A 25,317-nucleotide genomic window follows, 5' to 3' on the forward strand; every position below is an offset into this window, starting at 1 on the left:
TGCCCAGGTTAAGGATTCTGTATATAAGAGTGCTTGCCACCCACCTCCCCCTATCTCCCAAGTAAGGGATTATGTCTGCCTGTTATCTCTGGGGATCATCTCTCAATAGGCTCATGGCACACTGCCGGATTAAGCAGACAGGCTGTGGATCTTAAATGTGTGACCTTTATATCAGAATTTGATATGCTTATGATCCAGAAGAAATTTCTGTAGATTGCTTTGGTTGTTTTCACTCTCCAGTAAAGGAAAGCGAGAGTGGAGGAAACAATATCACTAAGAGATTCTCTAAAGAAATCTATCTGAGATTATCCACTCAGATGCTCATTGTTGTCTCCATAAAGACAGTCATGAGTGGTAGACTCCTTTGTGCAAATTGTTATGATACACACCACAGTCATTGTCTGGGTCCAAACATTTTAGGTCGTATTAAAACGCCTACCTGTGCCTTGGATTACGGGCCAGGTATTGATAATAATAAATCTGTTTTTCAAATTCGAGGTGATTTAAATCTGAGATTAGTGGACAGCCCTGGGTGAGCGCACCAATCGAGAAAGAAGGTATTCTTTACAGCATCCTGGACCTCCTCCCAGTGACAGAAGACCATATTATGTGCAAGTCGGTTTTTACCATATCTAACTGAGCTGGGGTTATGTCGAAGCCCCGGGGGCATAACCAAATAAATATTCGCCTAGTTGATACACAAAAAACAGTAGGACTATGAAACATTTCACTTGAATACATTTAGGAATAGTTGTGCCGTGGCAATGGGCAGGCAGAATTATAAAACATGGTATAGCTGAGAAACAAATGCCTCAGGGTAAGAGGTTTGGTTAAATCAAGTTGGAGTTTTGGGAAATTGTTTTTCCCAGACTGACAATGATGCCAGGATGTAACAGCAATTATCCATCCCCGTCAGCCTTAGTGAAATACTTTACCTTGCTACTCAGCTCCTTGGGACAATTTAACAGTCCCACTGCTTTGACAACACTACATTTAATGGTTGTAATAATACAGAATGATAGATCAACTATCAAAATTCACTGTAATGAAATTCAGAAATTGTAATATTTTCACCAAATGGGAAAGCTCCAGGGTCTGATATGATTTTTCCGGATATATTTAAACATGAATATGCAATCTGTTATTTACTCAGATTTGTAATCCAATTGCCCAAGGTCACCTTTTGGGGGGGCAGGGGCAATTGCTGTTCCTTTTTTAAAAAAAGGGAGATTGATCGGTTTCAAGGTGCTATCATCAGATTTCTCTAATTGATTATCGAGAAAATGGTTTGGCAGTCTGTTTTATGAAAGAATTATTGATTGGGCCAGAACAAAAAACATTCTCGTGGAAGAGCAGTATGGGTTTCAAAAGGAATTAGGAACTATTGAGAACTCCCTAAACCTCAGATAAATTCCAGACAAATTTGTTCATGGTTGCAAGAGCCCTATTTTCTTGGGGCTTATGGGTTTGAGTCCAGCTTTTGACTGTATCACCTGCCAAACACAATGGGAGTCACTATCATTTTTGGGGGTGCCCTGGCCATTAACATCAATGTTTTTAACATTCCAAGAAAATCTCTCTGCAAGGGTTTGACTTTATCATCAGGGCAATTTATCCTCGTCTTTCTGATCATCAAGAGCGGGTTGACATGGTTGTGCATTAGCCCTACTCCTGTTTAACCTCTATGTCAATTCCTTACCCAGTAAGCCAAGCAAATTGGCCAAGAATGCACCAAAAAATGCTGGCAGGAATTTTTGTGCAGTGGCTTAAGCTTGTGATGTTTTCCAATAGCCCATACACAGAGTTTTTCAGAAACCAGTGAGTGGATACACAGAATTTATGATTGCACGGGACATCTGCTTGAATGCAAGCAACTCCAATGTAATATTTGTGGGTCTGTGCAGTGGGATGATGCCCACAATTCTTGCAATTGGATTGCAGAACTCATGTCACTAGTTCAGCCACCAAAATGGCGCAGGCAAATGGATTTCATTCTTAAATTTGAAATTGATTTGAGAGGTTTTACCCTAGTTCTAATCTGATGCACATATTGCTCAAAATCAACTGTGATTGTAGTTATGGCGGTGAGGTCTGGGGTCACACACCTGCTTTCCCAATTCAAGTCAAAGTAAAACTGTTTCTGCATCGTATATTTGGTGTTTCGTTAGGTGCACCTACATGTAATGCATCTTGATGTTGGTCTACAGTATAGAGCTGACCTGATTAACCTCATACTGTTGCAATTCTTGGTATGACTATGGAAAAATAGGATCAGTATTTTGCCCACAGAACTATACAAGATCTGGTAGCCTCAGACATTACTTCATGTAGGTCATGACTGCAACATCTACAAAAAGGAGTTTGCCTTACTGGGTCTTTCTGAGTTATTCTTAGTTCCGGCCACAACATCTTTAATAGAGCCAAAGCCTGCGGGCTCCATGTACATTTCTTTAAGGAAGGAACATAAGTACATTTTCAAACAAGGAAAGAGATCCATTCAGGATCGCTTTGAGCTTGATTTGCACCACTATATAGAAAATTACCTGATCTGCTTTGATAATCCTCGTCAGCTGGGTGTGTTATTCATCCAGAGGGCCAATGGCCTTCCACTAACTTCTGTAATTTGCAACTTGAATTGCAACAGAATCTCTAAAATGTTGTCAACCTGTTTTTGTGATGTTACCACAGATGAGAATCTGACATCTTTTATTCTTCTGTCGAACATGTATATCTCCCAAAATATTGAATTCCAATTCTTAAGGGCTATAATTTAAGATCCTTCACTTATACAAAAAACAGATATGTTTGTTTTTTCTATGGTCTTTTAAATTGAAAGAGGATTACCATTTAGGGAAAATTATGTTGTTAGTTAACCATTTTGTTCTGTTGTATTTATTTGTCATCATTTTCTTATTGTGCTTTTATGAAGCGTTTTAAGTTTCAAAATGAAGACTAAGGACTTTATTACAAGTTTGCCAGTGAAGAAATAACGTGCTGGTAATTCCTTTTACCGGCATGTTTCCGCACCAGCAATATACAATGCCGGTGCGCTGGCCAGAATTACCTCCAGCCGAGAGCTGGAGGTGATTCTGTCACCCCATCAGCAAAAATAGCAGGTATTACATGGAGTCCATGGAATGGGGATTTACCGCTGTTAACGGCATTCAAAATACAGTGGTAATTACGCCAGACCAAGTGCCACGAACAGTATTACTGTATGGTGGTATCGGATGGCACTTGTAATGAGGCTGGCAGTGTAATATGTTTGTAAGTCTGCCCCAGAGCCTTAGTAGTACATGGTAGTCAGTTTGGATCTGTGAGGTATTCTTTAATTAATTGAATTAATTTGGCTGAATTACATTTTTCTGGCATTTTATTTACCACTTTTTTCTGCAAAATATAGGTGAAGACCCCCGGCATGTGTCCTAACCTACCCACATCCCTCCTTTCTATATACCTAACCCAAACCCACCATTTACCTATTTTGCAGTAAAAGAAATGTAAAAAATGTAGCAAGACCTAATTCGTCCAAATAGTTCGTCAAAAAAGTGGGGAATACCTTCCGTTGAGTAATAGTCAGGATGGCACCCTGACAGGGTGGCACTAAATAACCATTCCCTAAACAATGGGAGAACTTCAAATTTATGCTGTATGTACACATTACACTTAATTTACATTTGGTGTGTTTCTTTGTGTACAGCCAACAAAAACCACACGGTATTAGGAAGGATAAATGTGTCCTCTCTTTTCTTTCAATAGATATTATAGAGTTATCCGAGACCGAGGGAGACTATTAGTATGTGCTCTGCTAGACAAGCAATGAATACAGGCCTAAGCCTGCTCTAAGTACATTTTGAACGGGTCAGTACAAGGAGCAAATGTAACACCTGATTTCTGAAATACAGAAATTGAAAACTTGCTGAAGGAACAGGGGAGGAGGGAGTGAGTTGAAAAGAGGTCAGGCATGAGAGAGAAGCTTAATGCTTGCCTGACCAAGTCTCAAGAAAGGTTTCACTGCAATCTTTTCAAGCATCATGCCAAGTAAAATTCCTATACAGTGGAAAATTGATGATTAAGACATAAAAGTTGCATTAATGGCAAATGAGAAACCACTTGTTTTGTTATGGTCAATAACAACCAATGCAATATTTGGGCATGAACACATATACAACGCTGGCCATGTGATATTTCATGTGTAGATATTTCCAGTGTTGGAAATTCCATTACATTCTTCCCTCAATATTCATATATGCTCTTAATTGTTTGACACAGAAGTCACGAAAATCCCTGCATACAGCATTTCCAATGAGTACTCAAATGTATCCTCTGGGCTGCCTTGCCTGGCCTTTTATTGGTTAGATAGAGAATAGGATCAACAGGACCATAATTAAAGCACTACTGTCAGAGGCATACAGCAAAATGTGTGGGGGGGGGGTCCTGCTGCGTGCCATGCTGAGGATACTCTCGCAAGCTAAGCAAAAAAAGCACAGCCCGCGTCACACTCCACGCCTGCTTGGACCACCATGTTTGTGATGCTGCAGTGACACACCATGCACTGCACTAGGTTAGAAATGTAAATATGTGTTTTAATCAAACTGTAAATGTTTCACCTTACATAAAAACAAGGGGTCTATGCTTGGCTCCTGAGTCCTGGCACCCAAATATACCACAAAACTCCGTGCTTGGCCAGTAAAAGTATGCATAGTAATGATACCATGAAAAACCAAGTTCATGGTGGCTCTGTCAGTATATTTCAGTATCTGCATGCAAAAAACATTGGGCCTCATTACAAGATCGGCGGTAGCCTTGCCGGTAAAACTGGCAGACTGCTGCTTAACCTGCGAATTTTACCGGCACCTGGCAATGGGCAATTACTGGGGCATTCCGGCCCCGCCGGACATGGTAATTGCACATTGCCGGGTGCAGTATTTATTACTCCCCATTGCCGTTTGAGCCCCATAAGGCTCAATGGGAATGGGGAGGCCAGTAGCACTGGCATTGTTAATAACGGTGCTGGTGGTACTGGGTAGGTCTGCTCGCGGGTTGACAGGCACCCGTGGGCAGACCTCGTTGTTTTCTGGTCCGGTAACTATGGTACTGGCAAGTTTACCGGTACCGTAGTTACCAAACCGGCAAATTTGTAATGAGGCCCTCTCTCTTGTTAGCTTTGCCCTTAATGCCAGTAGAAATATCTTGCTATAGGAGGAAAATATGTTGTTACTGCTGCACAAATACTTGCCCAACCCCCGCACCACCATGTACGAGTACTTTTTGTGTTGACTTTGCCCTTAACACCAGTAAAACATGAAATGTCACAATAACAAAATATTTACTTGGTGACTGCCCAATGGCCCCAACCTTCCCACATAAGAACACATAGCATATTGGCCTTTCGCATTATGTGAGCAAAAAATGCCATGTCATAAAAAAAAACATCCACTCTCCTTGCCCCATCATGCTAAAGACATTCATTATGTTGGCTCTGCCCAAAATACCATTCAAATGTGTAGGAAATCGTCCATGCTCCACTGCAACTTGCCCCGCCTCAGCCATGCATGCACATATTCAGCACCATTAACACACCAGCCACCCATCCAGTGTTAGAGGAGCAAGAGCATTTCCCACAATTTGCCAGTCCAACTTAGCATGGTGAGGTATCCCTATCTAACCAAATGGATTTGGGGGATTCCCCTCTGCCCCACTACACCCCAAGAACATTTTTGGAAAAATTGATTAAAATGATGCATTATACAGCACAAATTCTGTGAAGAAATTACTAAAATGTCAGACAGTTTGCAATTGGTTTTGAAGGATAACTCCAACACAAAAGTCCAATAGATGCAACTCACAAACAATTAAATGCATTTTGTTATGCCTTTACCCACAATACATGCCAGTATAACAATATGTTCACACTGGCTGTACCAATGCTTGTCCATGAAGTCTGCAACAATGTATGCCAGTTTTCCCATATATAACAACATATTCATGTTTGCTTTGTACAAAATGCCAGTAATGCTACTGAGCATGCAACCTTGGCTGCTGACACATATAACAATCAGAGCCTACTATCCTCTTTGCATTCACATGTATCATCTTGCTCTACTTGCTGCCAAAAAAATTGGATACTTCTGTTCTTATTGCCTGTGCTCATCCAACAGCTTCTCCTTTGGATTCCCTTTGTTCTGCTCTTATTCCTCTAATCTACCCCACTCTTCTTCCTTATTTAACGTCTCTTAGTAATGCTTCCCTTTCCAACTCCTGTTTTCCCTCTCTGTTTAAGCATACACTTATTCTTCCGATCTTAAAAAAGCTGTCTCTGGATTCTTCTACTCCTGCAAATTTGTATCCAGTTTCTCTTGTGCCATTCCTATCTAAACTTCTTGAACGTGCTGCATATGCTCAAGTCTCAACTTATCTTAATCTACATTCTCTTCTACCCCCACTCCAATCGGGATTTCGCCACTCCCATTGTACCGAGACTGCTCTTGTGGGTGTTATCTTTGATCCTACTCTATCCTTTTCTCGACATATTTCTTCTACTGCCCGTTCCTGTCATTGTGCCTTACTCAAAATCCATCGACCTTATTTTCATACTACTAAAATTCTTAATTTCTGCTTGGACTCCTCTTGTGTTGACTGTTCTTCCTGCTTCGCATCTTCTACCTCTTCGCTCTATCTATAATTCTTCAGTCCATCTCCTTTTTTCTCTGTCTCCTCTTTCTTCAATTGCACCCGCCTTACTTTGTATTTCACTTCTTCCCTTTGAGTCTCATCTCCGATGCCACTTATGTGATCATGGTCTTTCTACTTCCTATTTCTTTTCAGTGGTCTGTGAGGTTTCTAGCTTGTCACAAAACACAGGGCAAGCTGGTTTTATTCTTAAACTGGGGTCATTTGCTGGAATCAAAAGCAGGACTTAGTGCTACACCAGGTACACAATGTCCCTACATATTTATATTGGATTACTAGGTACTCACACAGCGCAGTATTATCAAATTACTTGTAAAATGATGTATTCGTAACATATGGAAACAGCTTTCAAATATACTCACTCTATCTGGGGCCTCTTGTAGAGAGGCTCAGGTTCTGACACAGTGCTGGACATGTAACATCTTTATCATGGAAAAATACTCACAGTGAACAGCCACACATATTTCTTTTTAAAACCGTGCCCCTCAGCATTTATATATTCTCAAAATATGGACAATGCACAAATGTAGTTTACAAAGTGTCATTAGAAATACATAGAGAAATAACATTTAACAGGAAACAAAGTCAATATATATTTCACATGTTGTGACCTGCATTCCACATAGCTCAATAAAAGCGAAAGTATTCTGAATTTTTTTTTTTTTTTTACAAAGCCTCCCACAAAGATGTTTGGCAAGCGAACCCAGAATTATCTGTGGAACTCTGACCTACTTTCAATGCTTTCACCAGCTTGCAATTGACATCCCACTCGCAAAATTCACCACACTGCATTCTATTGCACACAAACACGATGCAATATCCTCATTTTGTTACTCATATGCTTACCAGAATGCCTTAAGGACCTGTGCTTGCAGAGCCATCAAAGGACAGGCTCTATGCCCTCAGTCTCAGATCGGCTTTGAATTCCCCCTAAGTCCCTCCTCCTCCTTTCTTTTCTGCAGAAGTCCTCTCAGTCACAGTCAGTATGATCTGCCTGACACCGATCATGCTCAATTTACCTCCTCTTCTTGATATTTTCCTTCTTCATCCTCTGCCAGAGAAAAACGCCTCCTCTCCTTTATGTAACTCTTTTTGAAGCCTGCTTTCTACCTGCCCATTCATGTATACTCACCTACACAAGGTATGAAACCTGCCTGCCCCTGACATTGATGTCATATGTCAATCAGACACCTCATCTGAATGGCCAAACCTCCTGGAAACTTCCAGAAGCCCCTGTTCTATTCAACTGTCATCTTTCAGCAGAATTTTAGTTCAATGAACGCCAGACTCAATGAGTTACATTTCTTATTCTGGCTTCCTGCACTCGAACACGGACAATGGGTCTACTTTGAGCAACATGATTTTGCACAATCTGATTTCTCTAACCCTCACCTCTGCCATTGCAAGAGCAGCTTTAATTCCTGCATTTATTTTCTAAACAGCATTTCAGATCCTGTCTCTCCATTCCGAATTACAACCCAGTTTGCACCAACGATTTGCACAAAGTGTTATGGACTCCGCTGCCCCATTCCAAACACTAACTGTATTAGTTTATTTCATGTTAGGAGTTAGTAGTTAATCAGGTTAGACGTTAGAAATTAGTCCCTACACTACATGCAAATGTGCACGGCCCTGGCAGGGTAAATCCCAGGTTACCCCTCCACTCTGGTTTGTATGAATTCTCAATACTGTCTCACCTTAGTGTCTCACATACATTCTGCAGGAGTCTAAGTTATGATTCCTGGCCTAGTTGAAATTTGCACCACCTGAACGTTTGCATCACCTAAATCTCCTACAAGTCTCTGTCTGTTCCTCTCACCCTCTCTGTGTTTTTCAATCCATTCTCCATGTCTATTTCTTATCCTTTCTTTCTACTAGCTGAGCCCTGTTCTCTTCCTTTACTTTGTTTTTATTGGACTACCTGCTCACTTGATTGTACCACTGCTTAATTAATGTTATTTGTACCAGCGCTTTTGGCAGGAAGTGCTATATAAATTCAATTCAATAAATTACAAATAAATTAATACATTTTCTTTTTCTGGAAATGGCTATTCCTACAGGACCTCTGGGATGCAGCTGTACAGAAGATGTGGTTAAGGAAGGGGACAATGAGCAGCACTATGTGTGTATGTTCTGCAGAATCACAGGGGTACCTCAATTGAACACACTGTACAAGTGGAACTCCACTCAAAACCTTCCCTCCCTCTGCTTGCATGAAAACATATAATGCTGGGGAATGTCAGGGCCAAAGGAGAGCAATGTTTATGCAGTGCAAAGAAGTAGTAGGAAGCAGCAGGAAAACAAACAAAAAAAGAGGAGTCAAGCTTGCCATAAGTCCAAGCAATAATAAGCCAAACAGAGGACTCGGGTAGAATGGACACCTTTCAATACCAAGATCTTCCTGACCTAAGTTCAGAGTATCACACATGTAGAGGGGGAATTTTTCCAAGATGTACACGAGGAGGAGACAGAACATTTGAGAATAGATGTCGCCAGTCCAGAGGCAAATTGGAAGACTAGATGTTTCAGTTTCTGGAAAGGAATACTGCACTGTGTGCTCAGAAATAGTAGTACAAAATGGGATCACATTCAGACTGGAAAAGTGTGAGATCAAAGTTACAACAGTCACGTATCTGCAACACACTACAAGTGAGGACATATGGCCTAAACAGAAGTTAGTATGCAACACATTTGAGACTGCTGTGCCAGTGAACAAGGAGCAGCTGTATAACTTCTTTGGACTACTGAAACATTGTGCCACATTTATATCCTACTTTGTTGAAAGGTCAGCTTCCAGGTGAGCACTTCCAAAAGATAGTGTCCATTATATGCAGAAAACAGATTTCTGGGAAGACTTTGAAGACCATAAAGTTTCCATAAATGAGTCTCATACTCAAAAATATTTAACGTGGCTCCCAAAACGCATCTAACAGTCGATCCTTTTGCCCATAAGGTGGGAGCAGTTTGTACTCAGCTGCAGGGTGTTATGCTATGTTATCTTACGTTGATTTATACCACTCACCCCTACCATTTGCACCGTCTACAGGTGTTCACGTGGCTCTGTAAGAAAGTGGGTGGGGTAGGTAGTGAGGGAAGAGGGATAGGATGGAGGTTGTGCTGAACCAGAAGAAACTGGAGTCTGTGTGTGTTGGTTTTCTGAGTGTGCTTTGATTGTGTGCACTGGGGTTATTGTGTCCTGAGGGTCAACATCAAGTTTGGAGTATTTGCAGCAGTTTGTTTTTGTGTTCTTGTGGTTAATGTGTGGCATGTGTCTTTGTGTGTAGTAAGGCTAGCCCATATTGGCGTGGATGGTTCGTGGGCGGTATGCAGGAGAATAGCTGGGGTGCGGGGGTGCTTAGTAATTAGAAGTTTGTGGTTATTTTATCGTTGGTTCCAAGATCTGTATCATCCCATGACTTCCTTGGGTCCGGGTATGCATTGTGGGAGGTGCCCATTTTATTGCTGGTCTTGGTGAATTGAATAGGCAGGTTTTCAGTAATTTTCTGAAGGTTAGGTGATCTTCTGTCGTTCTTATTTTCTTTTGGTATCTAGTGCCAGAGTTGGACAATCAAATGGGAGAATGCGGTTCCTTCCGAATGTCCTTTTCTCCGAGTGTTTCGTTTTCGATTTGGAGGTCATTTCTCTATCTTAGTTTTCCTCCGTGATGGTAGCAGTTGATTTTGGCTAGGAGAAATTCTACTCCTTGTCCATGTAGTGATTTGTGAACGATGCAGAGGGCTTAGAAGTGAATGCATTTTTACAGGAAGACAGTGTAGGTGTCTCAGGGCTGGTGTGATGTGGTCTCTTCTGTTTAGTCTCAAGAGTAGTACTGCTTCAGTATTTTGGATGCATTGGATTTTTTTTGTGAAGTGTTCTGGCATTCCAAATTAAAGGCAGTTTGCATAGGCTAGTCTTGATAATACCAAGGAGATGATTGCAAGCGTTCTGCGTGGAAAGGTGAGGTACGAGAGTACTCCTCTAATTAGTGGCATGAGCTAGAAGCATTTCTTTGCTATCGCACTGACTTGTGGTTCTGGTGAGATTCCACTGTCCATGAGTATTCCAAGATCTTTTATCACGGCGGATGCCTCCGGTTGGGTTCCCATGCGAGGTGATGAGCTCAGATGTGCGTGTTGCATTATCCTCTGTGGGGGAGATCATTATTTCTGTTTAGTTTGATATTGTTGATGGTCATCCAGGTGTATATGTCTGCGAGACATTTGTTGAGGGTGTGGTTTCGGTCTTGGGTTGACGTTATCTTGAAGACGAGTTGGGTATCATCTGCGTAGTTGTAGGTGGTCAGTCCATGAGTTTAAACTTACTTTTATTAGGAGGGACATGTAAATGTTGAAGAGGAGTTGGGAGAGGCGAGGTCCTTGTGGTACGCTGCAGGTGATGTTTTTGGTGTTAGATGTGAATGGCAGTAAGTATGTTCTTTGTGTTCGGTTGGTGAGGACAGCATTTAGTCATTGTAGGGAGGAGGATTTTATGCTGCATTCCTCCAGTCTTTGGTTTAGTGTTGTGTGCCTGATTGTGTCGAAGGTGGCTGATATGCCTCCTAGTGTAGGGCTGATCAGGTGCTGTTGCCTGCATTCATTTTTAGGTCATCCCATATGGATAGAAGTGCTGATTCCATTCCTCTCATGGGTCTGAAAATGACTTGGGTGTGGTTGGGTGTTCTGTTTGTTTCTACATGGTTGAGTAGTATTTGGTAGATGTGGTTCTCTAGTAGTTTTGCTGGGTAAGGTAGGAACGATATAGCTCTGTAGTTGGAGGGGTTTTCTGAATTTCATGTTTTGTTCTTTAGGAGAGGCTTGATGTATGCTGAAGATTTAGGTACTATTCCCGTGATTAGGGATAGGTTCATCAGTAGCTAGAAGTATGATGCTGGTGTTCTGTGGTTGAGGATTTCTTTGAAGAGGCCTAGAGGGCATGGGTCACTGGTGGATCTGGCAAAGTTGTTATTTTTTATTTGTTTGTTGAAGGTTTCCTCATGTATAGGTTCAAATTGTTTGAATGTTGTGGTGGTTGGTGGTGTACACCTGGTGTTTTCTTGATACTGCCTTGACTGTGATGGGAAGTAAAGATTTCAGGTTCACTTCCCCTGCTTTTGCTCGTTTGTTATGGGGAAACTGACTACTCAGTCAGTCGATATGTTTATTCAGATCAAATAATCCATCAAACATATAAAAAAAGAAATAACACAATGCATAATATAATAAAATTACTGCTCAGACTTGCTTATAAAATTCAATTTTCCATATTAAAATTACCAATCAAAACACAACTCTATAAAAGTGAATAGAATCATATAAAGTGCAAATAATTCATAAATTCCAGTACAGATTAATTCCAATAGGTTGCAAACGTTGAAGTTCATAAGTTTTAAGCATAAAAAATGTTTGCTGAAGGGGAAAGAGAACCACAGCATACTCCCAGTTCATTAGGGGCGATACTCCTATAGGTTTTTTCAATAGGTGGCTAATCTTTTTAGAACAATTAGATTGACAGCCCCTTTATTTGATGCATGGCTCTTTTGAAAAATTATAGTAATGCCCAGGCTGTCAGAACAGAATCTGCTGTTAGAAGAAACAGAACTGCCGGCCTATAGCTGCAGATGTTAGCTGACCTAAGTACCAACAGTAGGGTTGACCGTCTGATACTATTATAAACTGGGCAGAACAATAAAAGATGAAACATGTCCTCTCTAACAGCACCACATGCTGGGCAACCCGCCTCATCAGAGTACCCATTCCATTTAGCTGTGGTTCCTCTCAGCTGCAGGCACTCAAATCTAGCACAGGTGATCAACCAGTGTTCTCTCTTGGTGGAACCCCAAATTAAGCAGGGCTGGATCTCCTTCACCCGGCTGATCACTGCATATGCTTTCATCTGAGTTGGTTGCAAACTCCATGAAATCCCTTTTCATCTTGAACACTTCTCCCAGTCTACTTTTACAGGATCTCATTTGGCCTTTATTTCTGTGAGACAACACTTAATCAATATAGTAAAGCCACAGGATTTTCATCCAATAATCCCTGGCCATTAAAGACTACAGTACTGGGAAACCTTTTTTTCCCTGACAAATTCTTGTTTTTTTAACATTGCATACATCCACTTACTACAGTGCAGAGCAATCGAGATACGTTTGCATTGTATGCAAACTCCATGGTCGCCCTTGGAGCATGGCCAGTGATAGAGAATACAATTTTCCACACATGGAGTGTTCACATACAGGGTTAAGCTGGGAGGACGGAAAAGGTCCAAAATGCATAGGCTAAATGGAACCTTTGTATAAACACTGCCTGAAATCAGGATTTAAAGGGAACTGTGTTAAAGTTGCTTTTTCAAATGACATTGATTAATAGAGAAATTGAGAAATGTATTGTATATAAAATAATATGTTTTCATATTACATAGAAGAAAATTACTCTGCAATTTGCATATGTATTGGACACCCTGGTGCCAAGGGCTTTTTACCATTGTGTTCCAATGAATGTGGCATAAATACAGAGATTGATGGTGAGATTAGCTAGAAATGTATATAAAGCATCGCAGTAGTGCCCACCTATAATCAATGTTGCATTACTTTTGTATCACCCATATCTTTTTTACACTTGGGATTTGTTGTTACTTTTACATGTGCCTAAAGAGAGGCTGGTGGCAGCAGTTACATTTTTAGCATAATTTCTTGTTGTGTACATTCTTGCTTACCACATATGTCTACCAAACGTGGCTACTGCCATAAATGGCTGTTCCACAAGATTTATACCTGAGACATATTGTAGTTTGGCCTTCCTTCCTGCCTCCCCAGATCAGGAAATCCCTTATTAGTACAATCACTTGATCTGGAATGCTGCTGCCTTCATGGGCTTGTGAGCCTTTATGTTTGTCTTGTCCAGGAAGGGGGATGGGACTGTCTATTCTGAGTCCACATCACTGGTGCCTGAAAGTCTGCTGCTGTGGCGGATATGAAACCAGTAGTGGGCCCTGATTGGCTGTTTGAATGGTGCACATCCTTGCCATTGGTGGGCTTGAATTAAGGGAAGGATTCCTGTACTCATTCTGTAGATATATGTTGGAGCCAAGAATCTTTTGAAGAAGAACAGCCCATTGAGGATCTGTGGATGATTTCTGCAGTGGTCAAGCTCCCCCTCCAGCAATTGGCCAGGTGAAGCCCTACTTCTCTGCCTGATCTCCAAAGTCCCTAGTTGGTGCTTCAGCCCTTGGATTTTTGGGACCAACTAGTCTTGGCACAGTCTCCAGAAACCAGCCCCTCAAAGCCTTTGGAAGTGTCCTTGGACTGCCTGGTGGACTGAGCAGCTCCCTCGTTGGCTACTTTGCCAGAAGCGTTGCCATTCTGCACTCATACCCAGAACTTTGGTGGTCACCTGATTGTGCCGTAAGATGCCTCCTCCTGAGTTTCCAGCTTCCTAACATCAAGGGAACCTGATCTGGAGATGTTTCTCTGAACATGACTGGCGAGTCACCTGCAAATGGTGATTGGCACTGGAACTGGCCTTCCTCCATCCTGTGAAGAGGTCTGCGCTATTGAAATCCACATTTCTTTATCAACAGGGATTGCATCTTGCTGTTCCACTCAACCTTAGGAATACTCAAACCTGCAACCCATGAACACCTCTCACCTAAACAAAGGATGGAAGACCGTGTTCCCAGTGACCCTCAGATGACCCATCATGATCCCTGGGAAATTCAGTGGGGTAGGTAAGCATACCTGGACCTGTTCCCTCATGTCCTCCATAGGATAACACTGGGAACAAGTCCCTTTGTCTCCTATCTCCCTCTTACTTAGGTTGTCGAACCTGGGTCATGTATCCTGTCCTGGGGTTAGCCTTGGGTTTGGAAGAGAAAGGAGAATGTATCTGCCTTCTTGTAAATTGATGCTGAACTTTTAAATAGTTTGAAACTATTCTGAATCACCGCTCCCTTTTATTCCTTGCTGACAAGGGCACTCCATGCCCTTTATCAGCTTGCCATCAGCCCACCCTGGCCCCCATCCATTTTCTTTTATTTAATTATGTGTTTGGTGCCCCACTGCTACCAACCCCCCCCCCTGTTTTCTCCCTACGCTTGTGGTCTGCACCAATCTGTCCCTGTTCTGGGGATAGCTGAACCACTGCATTCATGTAGGGAGGGTGCTTTTGTGCGATACACCCACAGAAAAAACCCATATTTCTGCTTAGTTGTATACGCGAGGGCACCCCATGACCCCTGCAGATGCCACACTTTACCCATTCAATCCTTTGTATGCTGTGGCAACTGGTACCGTGGGATGGTCATTGCGATAAATTGACCCGGTTTGAAAGGATAATGTAGTGTTAAGTGCATAAACATGTCATCATGTTTTGAGAATAAACACATATGTTCAACCATTCTATAATGGATATTCTCTGTACAAAGGTGGTTTCTCTTGGTGGGAAGCAGCAGAACCATGTGCTATTGTGGAATAATATGACTGTTTTTTAAAATGGGATATCTACTTCATCATTGAACACAACTAATCCCTTTCTAAACTGGAGATAACTATTTCAACTCCCTGTTTGTTATACAGTTGTTCTCATTGTGTCTTCCTTTGGACCCTTTTCAAAATATGCAGTTACTTTGTCTCTTCTCTTGTAGGGTTTTTAGAGTAAATATTTGTTGGGTGCCATTTAGCTCCTTCTAATATAGATGTATTTTTCTTCTTTTTCTTCTTTCTATTTTTAGATTATTTGACGTCTCTCACACTCTTCATATGGCAGATCACTTGCTATTTGGAATTCAGCCATGAGGCTAGTGTCTTGCGGATAGTGCCTGGGCCACCTCTTCGTGATCCAGTGTTTTAGGGCCCCAGTTTACTCTTACGCAGTAGAGGGCTCTTCCCATTTCTAAAGGTTGTAATTCCCTAATAGCTTCTAAGGTCTGCAGTGTCTTTCTCAGTAATTCAGAATTTCATGCCCCTCTCACAATAAGGTATATAGTGCGTTACTCACTCTCAATAAGGACTATAGTGTCCTTCACACCAGGAATAATTAACCCTTTTTCAAAATTCCTTGAGAGTCAATCTATTAGGATCTTACTTTAGCTTCCCCCGCAACAGTTTGGCCAGACTGTTAGATTACCTCAGGACCCTCTTTTGGCCATCTTTCAGGCTCTTCTTAAAAGATGTAGTCTCTGGGACAAGAGCCTCTCCTGCTGCTCGTCTGTTCTTCTCTCTGGTTTCACCTGATTTTATAACTTGCTTTGCTTTGCTGGCTTCTCTGGCTTTCCTCAATTCACTGACTTCTCTGGATGGCCTCATTTATCAGATCTTTGGTTTGCTTGGCCTTTTACAGAGTAGGATATACGGACTAGCTGCCCTCCTACCATCATTCTTAATGTGTCCTTCTGCTCTCCAACTGTGGGGGGTCCATGGCTCTCTAAAGTGTGAACATGCCTTGCATCTATATTGACTTCAGGCATCATTCCCACCTCAGAACTACCTATGCTCCGGATCACTAATTATCTTCAAATACTAAAGAATAACTCTGCAAAATAGTGTCAAGCATGGGAGAATGCAAAGTAGTATTTCCCAGGTATCCCCAATACCTTGTGATGAAGCTTTTAGTAAACATAAAGCCTAGAACCTAATCGTAACATGTGTTGGTCCCTCCAGGGACAAACTAGTCTATACATGAAAGTCCAAATGTGATGGCCAACAGAAAGGTCAAACCTATTCTAAATAAGTAATTTTAGCCTATGGTTGTACCAACTCATGTCCAACACATGAATCCTAACCTAATCTATCAATGCCACACTCTAGTTTAGAAATAAACACAATGGATGATCCCCTGGGCAACCTCCTACAGGAAGTTCTCACAATTCAGTCCTCTCCTCAGCCTGGCATCTCTAATGCCTTCCAGCCTCTTCTCCTCATCTCTCCATTGTCCCATCACAGACCTCTCCACAACCTTTTCCCTTCTCTAGGCCTCTCAATGGTCTTTTTTTGTAATTTTCTATAGCTCTCCACAGTCTTTCTTGTTCACTAGACCTCTCCATGGTATTTCTCTTTCTTATACAGACCTCTGTGGACCACTCCACGGTCTCTTGGTTTCTTCTCAGCACTTGTTTTCCTCATAAGCCAGGACACTCATTCCATCCCCTGTTTTTGCATGTCTGTGCAGCTTTCTACACCCTCACTTAAGAAACAAAGGATCTATCTGGTCCAAGTATTCCCTCCTTTGGCCTCAGACAGAGATAGTGGTATGCTTCCTATTAGAGTGTTTGAGCAGTTATTTCTCCCACCTCCAAATTTTTGGTGATAATACCCGGTTTCATTATCAGGTCTCCTGTGTTCACTTTCAGTAAAGACTAAAGCATGTAGTTCAGCCAGGGGATCCTGTGCCTGTTCTCTCTCACCATAAGGTCCCTCAAATTCCTATGGGACAGAACCGCTTCGGAGTTAGTGCAAATGGTTAACAACATGCAAATAGGCCTTAAGTGAGCTTGTCACTTAGGAAGGAATGGTTCAGATCCAAGTTCATGACAAAAAACGGGGCCAAGTGCAGGAGATTGAGGAGAAGTCTACTAAGGGCATCCTCCTTTAATTATATTAAAGAGTTATCCTCAAATCCTCAGATTTCAGCACCATAAAGTGCTATCATACATGGTTTTGCCCTATAGATTTTCAGACGTGTTGCAATGGACTGATAACCCAAAGAGTTTACAATTCTATTTGTGGCTCCACATATATGGCCCTTGGACTGAGCATGCTTCTACAAGTGGTCACTCCCATGTCATTTGTTTGTGAATACCACTTTGAGATAATTAAACTGGTCCACCTGCACGAGTTTAACGCTATTTTGCATAAAGGAAGATGATGATCCATTTTTCCCCCCATTCGTCATCACCTTTCATTAAATGGCATTAACGTTTAGGTCTCTTGATCCCTTGAATTCAGAGTATTTGGTAATAAGGGCCTGTAGTGCTTTAGGCATCCTAGCAACTAAAACCACATCATCTGTGTAACTCAGTACTGAATATGTGCACCACCAATCATGGGAATGTTGCCAAGCGTATTGGTCTGTCTTTCGGGAATCTGTCTCGGGTCTTGTGATTGGTCCATTTTCCATTGGTTCCCTAATTGGGTCTTTATGTAAATCTTGTCACACTTCTCTTATTGGATAAGTAATATAGTGTCTCGAATATTCTCAACTGCAGGCTCTGCAGCTTCAGATATATGCCAACCTCTCACCACCATCTTGGAATTCCTTGTGGCTGTGTCTACGGTCCTGCGGTGCTCCATGACTGCCTTAGTTCATGGGGCGCATTGCTGATGGGTCACAGGCAACCGGAAATCTTCCATCTCAACCTGGTATGCCGTGCATTTGTTTTACTAAATGCTCGCTAGTAGAGACTAATTCAGCTCCACACTCTGTCCCAGTCAGGGGGGCTGGAGACCTGGGACTAGCAGTCCCATTTTGATGCTTGAGCATCAGTTATCCTCACTGGGGAAAACATAGCACCATTTCTCAGAGGGGGTGATAAGCCCAGGGAATCCCACTCCATCCAACCTCTGAGAGGTACATTGCAGTAAGCAGTTATTAACCCATCCACCAGCCCAACCAATTGCTTCTTCTGCTAGATCTATCTTGGAAAATGTGTACAAATGTATAGATAATCACCATTTCAACTTAGTTACCATATAAACTCTAATATGTGTGGCACTAAAGATCTTCTCATCAAACCTGAAGGCATACGATTAAACCAGAATATACACTGGCCACCATTGATGTCACTCTACCCTACACCAGCATCCAACATGAAGAGAGGATGAAAGCAGGTAAAAATTATTTTGGAAGCAATATGCAACATCATTTTTCCAAGATCATAAGGGTGCTCAAATGATGAATTTGCAATAATGTGTGCCTCTTTTGGGAGGCGATGTAGCAGCAGCTAATAGCCACAGCCAACAAAAATATAACAATCTGATTGTGGACTGGTTGGAAGAGGCGTGCATACGGACACCAGTAAATGAGCAATTCAACAACAAAGTGGTGGGTATAACCTTTTGATGACCTACATGGAAACGCCTCCACACAACACCTGCCCTGCTCTCCACCAAGTGTTGTATTACATTTTTAGTTGAAGATACACAAACCGTCAAATCCGAACCAGCAGTGAGGTTAATCAGTACCTTTAATGCAGAATGATTAAAGAGGGTTACACATTCTATCATTAAACAACAGGATATTTTCATCAGTTGTGAAGATGTCAGACACAAATGTGCAGATTATGTGAGGAACATTATCTGTTGGAGATCTAAATCAATTAAAGATCTCTTCACATCAAGTACAAGGCCTGTCATCCCACTGTGAAGCACAGTAAGACCTGGATCACCACCAATACAATAAATATCAGTAAATATTCTGACAGGATCACCAAAAAGAAAATCAAGATAAACTATTGAATAACCTGTGAAACCATGTGTGATATTCATATTCGAGGGTATCCTGGTAAACTCTGCTATATTGGGAGAATTAAATGCACTTTGGAGATAAGGGTACTACAGCACCTATCTGCAATCAAAAATCATGGTTTTAGAAACCCTGTTCCCTACCACTTTCATCAAATAGATCATGATATCAAGTGGCCCTTGCCTTGTTTGCCATTGCTCATGTACGAGGAAACATCAGCAGAGGAGACTGAGATAAAACCCTAAGACAGGGGCAGTCCGAACTCATCATGGAACTAAATACAAATTCCCTGGTGGGTATAACCAACACGAAGAGCTACATGTTTTTCTTGAATAGTGGCAACCCATGGGGATTGCTGATAACCCTCCCTGAATATTTGTGTCCTGTTTCTCTGCTTTCTTTTTTCTCTTTCTTTTTCAGACCCTTGTTGTTCTACTTCACTCACGTTCCCACTTAGAAAATACAAGAGTTTATCTGAGCCATCCTAAAGCTCTCGGTCACCACATGTATACAGGCACAAAAGATTTAGGTAACTCCTACGAGGCCTCATGCCCCACTCTCACAGATGATTTCCCCACTCATTCACTTAGACTTTGCCATCCTTCGAGTTCATATGGGCATCCACATTAGGGACCCATTTTCTTCCTCTCACAGGCAATACCACTCTTGGTATCACCTCTATTCTCCTGGGTAAGTAGTGGCCACATTACTTGTACATTCTCTGGAGATTGTAACAGCCGTGCAATTCTAAGGATATGGCTTCCTTTGCAATGTTGGTAGTAACCCCACTTTGATGCCATTCCTCAGCTTATTTTATTAATTCCACCTCTTCCTTCCGATTACATCCTGTTCTCTTTTTTCTACCTTCTATACCTTTGCCAACATCTGTATGCCACCAACCGGTGCGTTATTCACACCGATTTCACTGAGTTCACGTCTACCTTGCAACCAGATATCAATCCAAGGGCCAGAGTAAAATATAACTTCACAATATCATTCAGATTATCAAAATCCAAGCTATTCTACAATGTATATCCATTGGTGGGAACCTTCCTTCTCTCGATTGGCCAGCCAGAAATCTGTTTGGAAATGTATATGAGCTTTTTACGAGATTTCTCCTACAACAGGTTTTCTCTTTTGTCTCCTTCAAACAGTACAATGTTCTTTCATCTTCAGTGTTTTTTACGCAGTTTTTTGCCACTGATTTCTGGCCAAAAAAAGTATTGAAAAATATGCGGGGGTGGGATAAGGGATATAAGGGGTAGAGGGATGTGGGGAATAGATAGTCAAAACTGGGAAGGGGAATTGGGGGGCAACCTCCCCAAATTTAACTGACAACATTTGAATTGTTTTTACAACCAAAAAATGTAATAAAAAAACGCTGACATAGAACCCTTCAAACAGGGACCTGCCATTGGAAAAGGTGGGCATACATTTTTATTTCCAAGGGCCTCTTACTGCAGAGATTGTAGATGTGTGCATGTTTACAGTGGGGTGGTCTCCTCCAATGACAGTAAGAACAGAAACAGCATCTAGAAGTGATTTAGGGTGAACCTTCACTTGGTGACAAATGGAAACACCAGACCTTATCTGAACATAGCAAAACTATAGTACTTTGCATTGTGCTTACCCTATCTATGACTACTGGACATCAATGCGTTCACCTGGCTGGTCTGAAGAGCTCACTAAATATGCAGAATATTTTCGTAAAGTAAAAAAGGTTGGCATGTGTGTGAGCATTCTCTGGCAGAGATATATATTAGAGGGATAGTTGGCTAAGATATTTCCCAGTCCCACATGGTTACGTTTATCATTCATGCATAGGTACCAGTGCTGGAGCAAACCCTGTGGAGGCCCATAGACAGTCGAAATGTCACCCTCCACCCCCTCGAAAATTATCCCCTAATACGTTTTTGGTTTTACCAACCAATAATATTAATAAAGCAATTTTAATACACAAAACTAAACATTAACAATTGTTCATGTTATTAAACAAAAATAAAATGGTGGTACCTCTTCTTTTCGGTCGCCGACATTATGGGTCTACAAAAGAGCAACGACAAACAATATTTACGCTTTGTTCAAGAAAAAATGAAAGCATTATTAAGTCTCACTCAAAAACGAATAAAAGTGCCTGAACAAGATGGTTCTGTTATAGTAGAAATTAGACAGTGAAATGAATCAAATGTCAATAAGCTATCTTAGTAACACGGACATCGGTGCTGTATATATACTCATCATTGTTCTCAAAACTTTTACCCATGAATATTCTACTAGGGCCTGGAGTTGGCCGGAGTCTCGCAAAACACTGAGCCAAAGACGCTTTGTATCTGGAGGTTTCTCTTGTGCATGCGCAAGTGCTCTAGCCTCTAGTGGGATAACAGAGAAATAAGTAGTGTGCACGTCAGCCGCTAGATGGCGATGACCATCACGACTGTGCATTACACGTACGCAGCTTGCACCAGATTTCTTTACACACTGACAGTTGCCAGAGAATGAGCTTTTAAGAGACACACTGTTAAGTGAAGCTGATGTCTCTGCTGTACTAAGTTGTTAATGGGGGGGTGCATGACATTAATACAGTATTTTCCCTAAAGAGTCGTTAATGTAAAGTTTCAGTTTCTTTGAGTTGATTCCTTTTTTTTTTTTAATCTTTTGGAAACAATTTAAGAAAGCTTGATAGTAATTTTCTTTCAAGTTCAAATCAATATTATTTTGATCCATTGCTGCGGGGCCCCTAGAAAGAGTGGGGCCCCTAGACTGGTGCCTATTTTTCCTATTGGGTATTCCAGAACTGATAGGTGTGCAGGGGTTCTGTCTGCCCCCTGCCCATTTATGTCTGTTCTTTTTATTTCGGATCTGGGCCATTCTATGGAGGCAATTACCACTGTTGGAACCATTGCCCTAATGCAAAAAGCATATTCCTTCCATGCATGTTTTCACCAGGGAAAGGGACCGGGACCAGGGTAAGCATTTCCCTGGTGCAAAAATGCACTGAAAGAGTATGATTTTTCACTCATAAACGTCTTTTCAGAGACGTCTTTTTAAAAGGGTGCACTTTGTGTGTGCATTTTTGGCCGGATTCGACCAATTGCAGATATGTATGTGTATGTGCTGGAAAGGTAGTGGGGGTGAGTGGGTGGGGGTGTGGGCTAGAAGAGGGCATGGCGGTTGTTGTATAGCCACCTGTGCCTCGGGTGGCTCACATGTATACATGTATACATGCGCACACGAACACTCTCAGAAAAACACAGGACGCGATGCTGCCTGCTACGCATCCCGGCGGCAACTGCCCGCATGAGCGCGGTTTATTAACCTGCGCATGCGCGGGTCCAAACGAGGCTCGCGCATGCGCTACAACTGACTGGGACGTCACATCCCTTATTTTTTCCGTCAACAAAACAGTTCAACAACATGGTGCGCTAACAACGCAAAACCGGTAAAATACAAACTGGATACTTCCATCCCTGGGGACCACCCTTGGAGACATCTGCTCAGTCCCCTGAGTCCAGGACATAATCCTTGAGTTGAGCCGGCAGTCTCCGGTCTCTCCGCACGGGGTATGTCGAGGGCCCTGGCATAGTCCCACTGTTACTGACGTCCGCGGGGGCGATGTCCCTGGTGGGATCCTCGACTGGGGCCTCGGGGATAGTGTCCCGGTGTGGCCTTTCCTCTGGACCTGTGGCCCCGGTGATGTGTCCACCTTTTTGAAGAAAGACCTATTGCAGATGACAGTGCCGCGGTCACCATAGTTCCTTTCACGTGGGTGACCTTCCACGGGCGAGGCTCGTATGGTAGAGACAGTTTGCCCTTGGGGTGTCGGTTCCATTGTCCGATCAATGTATCTCTGGGAATCCATGCGTCGCAAACATTTTGTCTAGGGCCCTCATGGTAAACTCCGTCGCTGTGGACTCCACTACCTCCACCTCCGGATACCTCGACCACTGATCCACCGCCACCAGAAGATACATGCCTCGATCAGTCGAGCCAAAGTCCACGTGGACCGTTCCCCATGGCTTCTCACTCCGTTCCATAGAACTGATAGGTGGGGCCTTGTCTCCTGGGTTGACTGCCTGACACGACAAGCACTTTCTCACGAAGCTCTCCACCATCCCCTCCAAATCAGGAAACCAGACCTTGGGCCGAAGTCTCGACTTGGTCTTGACGACCCCTTGATGCCCGATATGCGCCAGCTCTAACACGCGCCCCCTTAACGCCTGCAGGATCACAATCTGCCTCCCTCTTAGGATCAAACCATCATCTGAGACTGACAGTTCGTCCCGCACCTTCCAGAGTGCCTGCAGGTCTTTTTGGGCATCGGACTGTCGCCTTGAATTGTTATGCAGCACCTCTCTCCAGTCGCCACTTCTCACGGCCGCCTTGATGATGCCGAACACCTCATCCTTGGATGACTCCGTCGCTATAGCCAGCCTCGACACCGCCACCGGTAGGGATCCATCCACCAAGTGACAGAGCAAACCTTGGCAGTCGGACACGCCACTGTCCTTGTCCCTATTATCTGTGTTGGGGTGTCGTGAGAGATAGTCCGCCGGGTTGTTGGTTCCCGGTCTGTATATTAGTCGAACCCCATACTCCATTAGGGCTAACATCCACCTCTCGATCCTGTGCAGCAGCTTCGAAGACACCCCCGCCAATATGGGCAGCAGCGGCTTGTGGTCTGTCACCACTACGACAGGCTTGCCCAGGATGTACAGTCGAAAATGGTGACAGCCCCACACAATTGCTAGCGCCTCCCTTTCAATTTGCGAATATCGCATTTCGGTGTTGGAGAGAGCCTTACTCGCGTACGCGATGGGACGCATGTCCCCCCTTTCATCAGGCTGCAATAGTACTGTCCCAACACCCACGGGACTGGCATCCACAACAATTTCCGATTCCACAGAAGGGTTAAAGTACGCCATGGTGTCCCCATCGGACAGAGCATTCTTGAGGGCCTGAAATGCCTCCTGTTCCTTGCTCTCCCACCTCCACACAGCGTCGTTCCTGGTCAGCGCCCTGAGGGGTTCAGACAAGGAAGCCAAACCCTTGATGAAGCGCCCACAGTAATTCACCATCCCCAAGAAGCTCCTTACCTCCGTGGGGGATGATGGTGCCGCGGCTTCTCGAATGTCTCTAATCTTAGCTGGATCCGGTGACACTCCAGCGGCGTGAAAAATAAATCCAAACAACCCTATCCGGTCTTTAAAGAATTCACACTTTTGACGGTGTAGGGTAAGTCCCAGATCACTCAACCTTTTCAGCGTGCTCTCAAGCCTCTTCATGTGTTCGGCTTCCGAGTCGGCAAACACCAAAATGTCGTCACTCATATTCAAGACGCCTTTGCGGCCTGCCAGCGCCCCCCTAATAGTGTTCTGGAAGACTTCGGCGGCCGATGAAATGCCGAAGCTCAGGCGCTTGTATTGATAAAGGCCTTCGTGTGTGGTGAAGGTCGTGATGAATCTAGAGTCTGGATGGAGCTCAAGCTGGTGATAGCCCGCCCGTAGATCCAATTTCGAAAAAACTTTCGCCCCCTGCAACTCCCCAATGATATCATCGAGGGTCGACGTTAAGTGTCTCTCTCTCTTAATTGCGGCGTTGGGGAGACGCATATCTACACAAATTCTCACTGCCCCAGGCTGTTTCAGTTTGAGCGCCACCACAATGGGCGAGACCCAGGGCGTCGGTCCTTCCACCCTCTCGATGATGTCCACACTGACAAGCGACCGGAGCTCTTCTTCCACTTTCTCTCGAAGATGAAACGGAATACGCCTGTGCTTGAGAGCTGTTGGTCTGATCGTGTCGTCAATGTGCAGACGGACCGGGGGCGCCTTCAACTTCCCAACTCCTTCAAAAATGCCTGCAAACCTGTCCAGCAGTGTCTTGATATCCACCTGATAGACCTCTAGTGCAAAGTGAAGCAGGTTCAGGGCTTCGGACGCCGCACAGCTGAGTAGAGAGTGTGGACTCACATCTGTAACGAAGAATCGGACCTTTATGGTCTTTCCGCCCCTGGATACAGGCGCCATGAACACACCCTTGATGGGGAGCGGAGTGTCTCCCCCAAACGTGAAAATCCTCGCCGTCTAAATGTCCAGCACGGGAGGGCCAGGAATCTTCTGGTAATGTTCCGAGGCTAGCACGCATACTGAGACCCCTGTGTCAATTAGCA

At 43.2% G+C, this 25,317-nt stretch overlaps 1 protein-coding gene across 2 annotated transcripts in view; it reads right to left on the reverse strand.

Annotated features, from left to right (window-relative positions):
• MARCHF1 (membrane associated ring-CH-type finger 1) overlaps positions 1–25,317 on the reverse strand; it is a 1,944,794-nt gene that overhangs the window by 1,483,793 nt on the left and 435,684 nt on the right. Inside the window, exon 2 of one of the 2 annotated variants that reach the window (XM_069631375.1) lies at positions 21,162–21,191. The exons of the other annotated variant lie outside the window; for it this stretch is intronic. Coding sequence (XP_069487476.1) covers positions 21,162–21,191 — 30 coding nt within the window. The remainder of the gene's footprint in view (positions 1–21,161; positions 21,192–25,317) is intronic. 2 annotated transcript variants of the gene reach the window in all.

The sequence above is a fragment of the Ambystoma mexicanum genome, chromosome 6q (assembly GCF_040938575.1).
Source record: "Ambystoma mexicanum isolate Mex_15411 chromosome 6q, UKY_AmexF1_1, whole genome shotgun sequence".
NCBI lineage: Eukaryota > Metazoa > Chordata > Amphibia > Caudata > Ambystomatidae > Ambystoma > Ambystoma mexicanum.